The sequence below is a fragment of the Tupaia chinensis genome, unplaced genomic scaffold, assembly GCF_000334495.1.
Source record: "Tupaia chinensis unplaced genomic scaffold, TupChi_1.0 Scaffold139491_1, whole genome shotgun sequence".
Taxonomy (NCBI): domain Eukaryota; kingdom Metazoa; phylum Chordata; class Mammalia; order Scandentia; family Tupaiidae; genus Tupaia; species Tupaia belangeri.
This window is the reverse complement of record NW_006199376.1, coordinates 707,109-717,679: the sequence shown is the minus strand read 5'-3', so window position 1 is coordinate 717,679 and position 10,571 is coordinate 707,109. Positions and strand designations below refer to the sequence as shown.

The 10,571-nt window shown below is 37.7% G+C and overlaps 1 protein-coding gene across 1 annotated transcript; it reads left to right on the top strand.

Moving 5' to 3' along the window:
• Positions 1–5,891: 5,891 nt before the first annotated feature.
• Positions 5,892–6,839, top strand: LOC102487635 (olfactory receptor 52B2). The gene has a single exon (XM_006162019.2). It carries the CDS (start codon positions 5,892–5,894, stop codon positions 6,837–6,839), a length of 948 nt encoding a protein of 315 aa, XP_006162081.1.
• Positions 6,840–10,571: the final 3,732 nt, after the last annotated feature.

The following is a 10,571-nucleotide window of genomic DNA, read 5'->3' as shown; positions in this document are numbered from 1 at the left end:
AGACCTAATAGGGTAGAAGTTATCTCCTCACTCAAGGGATTCTTGAGGTGAGGTACAAATATTGTTCAATTTCACCTCAGAGTCTGCATCTTTCAGAGGTTGGGGAAGAAATTTCTCTTCAACTGGGGTAAGTTTCTGCGCAGGGAGTAAATATTTAGTTCCTGAGATTTTTAGATTTTCCCAGAATAAACCCTGTAAGATGTTGACTTAGAAAAGATGTTCTCCACTGTCTTGTAAAAACAGTAGAGAGGAGTCCTTCTAGTGTAGAAAATGTGGAAAAAGCCTCTTCAATGGATAGTTTTCAAAAACATAATAAACTCTTACAGGAGAGAAACCAAAGAAATATATGCAATGTGAGAAAGTCTTTCTACTTGAACAAACTTTCAAATAAATGGAAGAACTCACACAGGAGAGAAAGCCTGTGAATGTAAGTCATGTGGGAAAGCCTCTCATTCTAGTTGTTTTTGAAAGTATAAAAAAACTTAAAGAAGAGAAACCCCATAAATGTATGAAATGTGAGAAGTACTTGCTTATGTCTCAGATTTTCGGACACATGGTAACATTCATTGGGATGGCTGTGTAAATGTTGCATATGGGAGAAAACCTTAATTTTGTTCAAATCATGAAAGAACTCACACTGGAGAGAACCCATGTTAATATGTATACTGTAGATAAGCCTTTTGCTTTTTTATGGTTCTTTTAAGTATGTGAAAGTATGTATATTGAAAGAAAACTGTATCTGTGTAAGTAGTAAGAAAAATCTTCAGATTGTCCATGTACTTTCAAGCACATGAATTAAAGAGCTACTGGTGAGAAAGCTTAAAGAACGGAAAAGTTTTCACTATCACAAATCTATCATGAGAGACAACATACACTGAAAAGAGCTCTTATTATTATAAAATGTTTGAAAAAATTAATAAGCCTAAAAACTGAGACTGAGGCCAGCAGGTGGCACAGTAGTTAGGGCACTGTACCCCTACATGGCTGATGGCTGACATCAGTTCGAGTCCTGGACTCGGCAGCTTAATAACCACGTAGGGCACCGGCGTGTGTGTGTGCCCAGAGTCCTGACAGGAGAACAGAAGAGAGGGTGGTGGAGCATGATCATCCTTTCCTTGTGTAGTGATTTCTCATTTTTCCTCTCTCTTTGTCTGTTACAAGCACATGTGCCTTATGGCAAAAATCTTTAAGAAAAAAAAAAAGGAAAAGTCTACTGTGTAATCTACTTATTATTGAAGCCAGCCCCTACATGACTGAGTGGCATATGAATCCCAGGTGGAGCTGCTAGAAAAACACTGGGGATGTATGTGACCAAATATCTCCACCTCTCACGAGGAGATGGAGAAAGAATTGAGATATGACCAGGTCCCATGAGGGATTTTTGCACTACAGACTTGACCACAATGGAAAACACCTATTGCAGAGACCCTTTTTAAAAATTATTTTTATTTTTTGAGGTTTTATTGCTATAGGGTGCACGCACTCACTGGAGAGGCACAGATAGGCAGAAAGCAAGAAATCACTGCCTAGGTGGCATGGCCATGCCACAATCCTTTCTCCTCCATTCTCCTCTCAGGATTTTGAGCACTCACACACATGGGTCTGGTGTGAGTTTAAAGCTGCCAGTTCCAGGACTCAAACCACAGTATGCTATCTGGGAGTCCAGCAATGTAACCATTGTGTCATCTGCTGGTCCCACAGATATCCATTATTAACATAATTGCCTTTCTAGTAGAAAGATGCTATCCTTTATGAGTGTGTAAAATGCATCATACTGTCTCATGTAAATTATTTTTGTATTTTGCTTCTTATACCTGTCTGTTACTTTGATTACTGAGTCTGAATTAAGATGAAAGGCCTGTGATTGAATTATAAAATCTAGAGTTTTTATTGGAAAAAAAAAGAGTTCTCAAGTCTTCTGGATAGTTTAGTACAAGCGCACACTATTCTGTGTGTACATCTTGACATCTTGAATGGCTACAGCTGTTATTGTTATGCAAGGCTGGGACTAGGGTTAATTTTTCCCCAGACTATTAAAGTACTTTAAAAGTAATGAAATATTGGGAGCAGCAGGTGGCATGGTGGTTAAGGCGCTGGACACTCCCATGTGGCTGACCATGGTTCAAGTCCCAAATGTGGTGGCTTGCTTTCTCATTTTCCCTCTCTCTTTCTCTCTCTGTGTCTTTCTCTGGTCAAATTAAAACAAATGAATGAATAAATAAAATGAAATAAATAATTCTTTAAAAAATACTTTATTATTAAATAGGTATATTGACTAACATCATTCATTTGTTTAAATATTTTATTTACACAAATTAGAATTTATTATAAGTCTGCTGGCTTTAATGGAAGAAATTCATAAATAATATTTTCAAAATAAAATTATAGAAAACCTTTAGTCATTAAAAATACGTAAAGAGGTGGGACCAGCAGTTAGTGTAATGGCTATGTCGCGGGACTCCTTAAATATTTTATTTACACAAATTAGAATTTATTATAAGTCTGCTGGCTTTAATGGAAGAAATTCATAAATAATAATTGGGCCGGCAGCGTGTGCGTGCGTGCCCAAGATCCCGAGAGGAGAATGGAGAAGGGATTGTGGCATGGCCATCCTCCCTGGGAGGTGATTTCTCGCTTTCTGTCTCCCTGTCTCTCTCTGTCTGTCTGGCGAGCACATGCACCCTGCAGCTAAAACCTCTCCAGAAAAAAAAATACGTAAAGATATATGTATATATAGGGGTTCCTATTTTTCCTTTTCCCTCAAGCTCCAAATATGATCCAGTATAACATCATCAGAGCCTGTCTTTATTTAAAATTCAGATATTTTGTTCATTGTGGATGCTTTACATTAATTCCCATTCATAAACAACACTTTATTAAGTGTTATTTATTTTGATTACTGAGTGTTTTGGTACCACTTAAATTTTGCATCAAAGTAAGTTCCTCACCCATCTCACCTTAGTTTTGGCTGCAGAAGAATCAACACCTGGAAGGCTGAGACAGTCACAAAGAATTGGAACCCCTGATCATGTCCTGAATTTTTAGAGAGACCTTACATTAGACACATATTTTTAAGTTACAGGACAAGAACATTCTCCTTTATGCCCAAGTTACATTACTTATAATGTGACATGCCCTGATAACACAAACAGGAAAAAAAATTACTTAAATATTTTAATTTTCAATTTCTTTTTTATTACTTTATGCTGTGGCCACTACTATTTTCTAGATGGAAACAAAAGAATGTATTGTAATATATGTACCGTAATTTATTGCCCTATTGATGGATAGGAAAGTTGTAACAATTTTTGCTATTGCAACAAGTCTAGCAACAGATATCCTTATAGGTGTATCTATATATTCTCATGCTGTAATTTCAGCAAGTGGTTGTCAGAGTGAAATTACTGAATGAAAACATTTGCACAGTTATTTATCTATTTTTAATTTGCTAGAGTGCTTGGAGAGAGTGAGCAAGCAAGCACCCATGGGGAATGGTCACGCTTCAATCCTTTCTCTTTTATTTCTCCCTTCTTTCAGGATTTTGGGCAAGCACATACATGTGCTGAGCATGTTTTTCAAGCCACTGGGTATGGGACTTGAGTCTCATAGTCAGTTATATGGATTCTAGTCACCTTACACCCTCCCACCAGATGGACCGATTCAAATTTTTTCACGATATCATCAAATTACTTTCCAAAATGGCTCTACTGGGTTCCTTGCCACAAGCACTGGGGTCTAATTGTTTTCCAATCTTCTTAGAGAACTGGTATTTCAATGTAATATTTATTTTTGTTTCTTTAAATTTTGTAAGGTTGAGCATCTATTCATATATATGGTAGCCATCTTTTTTAAAAAAATAATTATTTATTTATTTAATTCCATTTGTCATTATTATTTTTTAATTTGGCCAGGCAGCGACAGAGAAAGAGAGAGAGAGAGAGCACGCGAGAGTGAGAAAGCAAGCTGCCAGGTCCAGAACTCAAATCGTGCAGGAATCCAGTGCCTTTAACCACCGTGCCACCTGCTGGCCCCACCATCTGTTTTTCTGTAGTGTGAATTGTTTATTCTGAATCTGCACACTTTATAATTTTTCCTTATTCATTTATACTCTTAGTATTTAAAGATATTAATCTTTTGTACATTATGTTTTATAATTTTTTTTACCCTAGGATTGTCGTTTATCCTTATTTACATTTTTACATAATTGCATCATTCAATTGTTACTTTCTATGGATTTTAGTATTTTCATATTATTTAGATCTTTCTAATTCCCCAAATATTTCTCCATGTTTTCTATTTTTCTTTTCTTTTCTTTTCTTTTTTTTTGAGAGGTTTTTGCTATAGGGCGTGTGTGCTCGCCAGAAAGACACAGAGAGACAGAGAGACAGAAAGCAAGAAATCACCCCCTCAGGGAGGATGGCCATGCTGCAATCCCTTCTCCTCCATTCTCCTCTTGGGATCCTGGGTACACATGCACATGCTCCTGGTGAGTTTAAGCCACCGGCTCCAGGACTCATACCGTGGTTGACTACATGGGAGTTCAGTGACATAGCCATTATACTAACTGCTGGTCCCCATGTTTTCTCTTAACACTTTCATTTGAATGTATTAATATTTCATAGTTTTATTTTTAAATAATTATTTTATTTAAATTTATTTATTTATTTTAATTTTTCCAGAGAGAGACAGAGAGAGAGTGCAAGACAGAGAGAGAAAGTGAGAAAGTAAGCTGCCAGGTCTGGAACTCGAACTGTGGTCAGCCATGTGGGAGTTCAGCACCCTTAACCACCATGCCACCCGCCAGCCCCCATAATTTTATTTTTCAATGTCCATCTTTATATGGAATTTGTGTTTGTTTACTGAGTAAGGTAGGAACTAATTCTATTCTTACTTAAATAGTATAATACAATTTTCCAGTGCCATTAACTGAACAGACCTTTTATTTTTTTTTTCTAAAGTGCTGCTCTATCATATTTTAAATTCTGGATATATTTGTAATAGTTTCTGGGATCCATTTTAGGTAGCACGATGCATTCAATAGTAATAACTCACATTTGCTTAGTATAGCTCTAACAGGTATTATCCTATGCAGTTTAGATAAAGTATTTCATTCTTGCAAGATGAGTATGAATAATTCAGTTTCACCTATCAGGCTACATTTCTAAAATGTAAAAAATTTGCCTTTTGTTAATAATCTCAAAGTTGGGACCCTAGGATTGGAACCCAGGGAAGGACTCCCAAATAATAAATATTTATGCTACGAATTGAAAAATCAGTAGGACTTTGACAAACACCAAACAGAAGAGTAAGTTTCAGATTAAGAGGAAAGTTTGAGATAAGTCATGCAAGTTGTAAAGCTCAGATATTGTGCAGATAATAGTAATACTTTTAGCTTTGTTAGAAGGCCTAAAGGTGATTAAAACTGGAGAAGAGAGTAGCAGTATGGTTGTGGAAGGTCAATAAATCATTATGTAAGGGTTGTAAGGGAAAATGTAGTAAGATTTTTCCTACAGTGAGACTACAGTACACCACTCAGACTACAACATGGCTTATGAATATAAAGTGGTTGAGGATGGGAAGCTGGGAGATGGGAGACCAGACTAGTTTAGGACACTATTGTAATGCAGCAAGTGAGTAACGATCAAAGCCTGAGTATGCAAGTGAGAATGAGGAATTATGTGTGGGATCTATACATGAACTGAGATTGATCAGTGACCATTGTTTATTTTTGCAATAATAATGTGGGAAGGGAAAGCATAACATATACTTGAAGTCAAGACTTTGGTGATTGATTCTAGGATTTAATGGTCAACTTTTTTATGGACATTTTAGCTGACTCTGCCTAATGCCTCACTTTGTTTAGTCTTTGCAGAAAGACTCCAAAAGCAGGCATGTTTGGGGCTAATCTCACCATCTTCCATCCCACTGTGTTCATCCTACTTGGCATCCCTGGACTGGAGCAATACCACACCTGGCTTTCTGTTCCTTTCTGCTTCATGTACATCACTGCAGTCTTGGGAAATGGAGCCCTCATCCTGGTTGTTCTCAGTGAGCGCACCCTGCATGAACCCATGTATGTTTTCCTGTCCATGCTGGCTGGCACCGACATCCTGTTGTCTACCACCACAGTGCCCACGGCCCTGGCTATCTTCTGGTTCCATGCTGCGGAGATAGCCTTTGATGCCTGCATTACTCAGATGTTTTTCATTCATGTTGCTTTTGTGGCTGAGTCAGGAATCTTGCTGGCCATGGCATTTGACCGCTATGTGGCCATTTGTACTCCCTTGAGATATACAACCATCTTAACTCCTATGACCATTGGAAAAATAACCTTGGCCATCTGGGGACGGGGCATTGGGACCATTTTCCCTATCATATTCTTACTGAAGAGACTGCCATACTGCCAGACAAATATCATTCCCCACTCATATTGTGAGCATATTGGCGTGGCCCGATTGGCCTGTGCTGACATCACTGTCAATATCTGGTATGGTTTCTCTGTGCCAATGGCTTCAGTTTTGGTGGATGTTGCACTCATTGGTGTTTCCTACACGTTGATCCTCCGAGCTGTGTTTAGACTTCCTTCCCAGGATGCCCGGCATAAGGCGCTCAATACCTGTGGTTCACACATTGGGGTTATTCTCCTCTTCTTCATCCCATCCTTCTTTACTTTCCTGACCCACCGCTTTGGCAAGAACATCCCCCACCATGTCCACATCCTTCTGGCAAATCTCTATGTGTTAGTTCCTCCCATGCTTAACCCTGTAATCTATGGAGCAAAGACCAAGCAAATAAGGGACAGTATGGCTCACATGTTATCTATTGGGGGGAAGTCTTGAGAAAACTCATAGTACTTTTATTGTTTCTTCTTACCAGCAGGAGAAAAGAGAACTTGCTGCTGAAGTTCCAAAGCTTAGGCAATGTAATGTGTTGTCACAGAAAGCACATAGGCTTTGGAATAAAATTTATCTGGATTCAGATCTTGGTTTCCTTACTTTCTGATTTTTTTAAAAAATAATTAATGTATTTATTTCATTTTCTTTTATACATTCAATCACATTATTATTTGGCTTACAAAATGGATATTTCAACAGGTGAACATTTCTCCCTAGTACAATTGATAAAACTACAAAATATCTTCAACAGATAATACCACATTTCTTTGTGCCATTAATGCTTTGCCTCCCTATTTTCCTTCCTCAGACCCTCCTCTTTCACACACACTATATCTGGTATTTACATCTATATACTGTGTTTCTATATCCTTTAGTCAATTGGTTTCAGTCAGAAAGTTCCCAACTTTCCGAAAATTAGTCCTAACCTAGAAAATAAAACCACTCATATGTATTCTCTCAGGTTTTTGTGAGGATTAAATTAAATATGTTTAAGTTACTTGGTATACTGACAAGCATTATGTAAGATAATCAGTGTTAACTATTGTATAATGCTAACTCGAAGCTTGTTTTATGGAGGAAGGTTTTAACAATAATACTATAATAACTTGAAGACTGTTGCCTGGAGAAGGGTATTTTAGATTTGATGTACTTGAGATTTCTGATATTTCTAAAGGCTCCTCTGGTTTTTCCTCCTACCTTCCAAGACTATATCATGACCAACATCTCCAACATCGTTACCATCATTACCACAAGTTGGTTGTAGATGTTATATTAGGTAATGAATAAAAGAGACTGCTTTTGTAAAAAACACTTAAGCTGTTGAAAAAGATTACGGTTGGGGGACCAGCGGTTAGCGTAATGGCTATGTCGCTGGACCCCCATGTAGTCAGTCGTGGTTTGCGTCCCAGACTTGGTGGCTTAAAACTCACGCCGGGCACATGTGCATGCATGCCCAAGATCCCTAGAGGAGAACGGAGGAGAAGGGATTGCGACATGGCCATCTCCCCTGGGGAGGTGATTTCTCGCTTTCTGTCTCTGTCTGTCTGGCGAGCGCACGTGCCCTATAGCAAAAACTTCTCAAAAAAAAAAAAAAAAAAGAAAAGAAAAGAAAAGAAAAGATTATGGTTGGTATTGGTTACATTTTATATGTAAGGAACTATCACCATCATCATATTTAAAAAATCCCAGGGGCCAGCAGGTGGCATGGTGGTTAAAGTCCTAGACTCGCACATGGCTGACCATGATTCTAGTAGTATAAGACTGGTAGCTTGAAAATCATACCAGATGCATGTATGTGCATGCCCCAAATACTAAGAGGAGAATGGATGAGAAGGGATTGCAGTATGGCCATCCCCCTTAGGGTGGGGGAGTGATTTTTCGTTTTCTCTCTCTGTCTCTCTCCAGCAAGCGCATGACCCCTATGTCAAAACCCCACAAAACATACCAAAAAAATCTCTTTCTCTCCAAGAAAACGGGCTGAATAACAGAGACACAGGCATTGAACACATGAAGCTGAGTGTCTGAACTGGACACGTGAACAAAGATTAAGTTGTGGGGTCATGTTGATAATAGCAAAAGCTATGTATCACAAAACTATCAAGATGTTAAAAGATGAAAGGAGTTAATGTTCTATGATTCTATGTCCTCTTCTGTACTCACGCTTTCTTTTCCCTAATTGGAGTCAGCTATATGATTTTAAATCCATTTATAAATTACTATGAATTCCAAGTTAGTATCTCCAGACTGGTATTTTCCCTTGAAATCTGCATTCATATATTCAACTATTTCCTGCCATGTCAAGTTGCATGTCTAGTAGGTATCTCGAAATAAACACGTCTATTAGAAGCATGGCTCAGGCTATGCTACAATGACAAAGCAGCAAAATAAAGTCCATCCCCCTCTCATGTAAAGTGTATTGTGTGTCAATAGAATCTGTTCTCTATTTAATAGCTCAGGAATTCTAGATCCCTTCATCTTTGATGTCATAGTGACATGCATTTTTCAAAGTTGCCAAAACAGGAAAAAGGAGAGAATGGTGAGGCATAGCAATTAGTAGCTACATTGGTCTTGAATCATATTTGCTCCCATTTTCATGAGGCTCCTGGGCCTTCATAACTTCAACTCTATTGCAAGACAAGCTGGAAAAATGGAGGAACATTTATGGGACTACAGTGGGTACTCATTATCTCTGCCACTGCCTGTACTTTTGGTCACTTAATATTTATTTGCTTCCTTTTCCCTCTTAGAGACCACACTGAAGTCTTCATATGGGGAGTCCAGCAGGTGGTGTGGTGGTTAAGGAACTGGATCCCACATGGCTGGCCACATGATTTGAGTCCTAGACTAGACAGCTTGAAAATCGTGCCAGGCGTGTGTGTGTGCCTGCCCAAAATCTAGAGAGGAAAATGTAGGAGAAGAGATTGCAGTGTGGCCATTTCCCCTGGAAAGTAATTTCTCACTTTCCTTCCATCTATTTCTGGTGAACACTTAAAACCTATAGCAAAACTAAAACTAAAACTAAAACTAAAACTAAAACTAAAACTAAAACTAAAACTAAAACTAAAACTAAAACTAAAACTAAAACTAAAACAACTGAAAAACAAATACTTCACAGGCAAAACCCTCAAGTCCTATCCAGGCACTCTGTCTAGCTCAAAGTGTGGGATCTTCAGGTAATATCCAAAAACTTTTCCATCTGATTTGGTTGGGACTCTTGGTCTAGAGTCACATGATTTAAGAATAAATGTATCTGCTTGCTCCTCACCCTGTGATAAAATATATAATGGTATAACAATGTCATTTAAAAAATATTTATTTATTTATATACATTCAATGACATTGTTTAGCTTATCACACACGTACTCACCTGCCACATCCCAAGATAGTACACTTCATAGGTAGGGCTGAGCTAAAATGCAGAATGCCAATAAAATGCAAATTGAAAATAAATCATGAACATATATTAGTAAAAGTCTATGCCAAGCCGTCTGTGGAGCACAGTTATACTGCAAATTAATTTGCTGCTTATTTGAAATTCAAATTTGAGTGGACATCCTTTATATATCTTTGCTAAATTAAGCAATGTAAATATTTTTGATACATTCAATTTTAAGGCTATGTAGTCCTCCTCATTCTAGGAATCTAGCTTACAAAAGTAAAGAGAATAGACAACTAATACAAAGACAAATATAAACATCAGCAAAATTGTTAGAAGTTATATCAATTTTTCTAATGTCCTTCCTCAGGCCCTACTGTTCCACACACACTATATCTGGTATTTATACCCATTTACTGTGTTTGTATATCATTTGGTTCATCAGTTTCAGTCAGAGTGCAGACACTCAGTATATATTAAGTGGGAACATACAATGTCTCTCTTTCATGTCCTGGCTTGCCTCATTCAGCAGTGAATCTTCCATATTATTCCACTTTCTGTCAAAAGCCAGGGTTTTGTTGGTTTTTATGGCTGAACAGTATTCCATTTAACAGCCATTTGGAAAGGTAGAAAATTTGAAACACACAATAATCATTAATTCAGAGCAATTTTGAAATCCTCACTGGGCACTCATTGGGAAGGCTCCAAACCTTGGATTTGAAAGAAGTTTCTTCTTGATGATGAACCCTTTTACTATTGTATATTTCCCTTCTTTGTCTCTTCTTAGGGTTTTTGTCTTA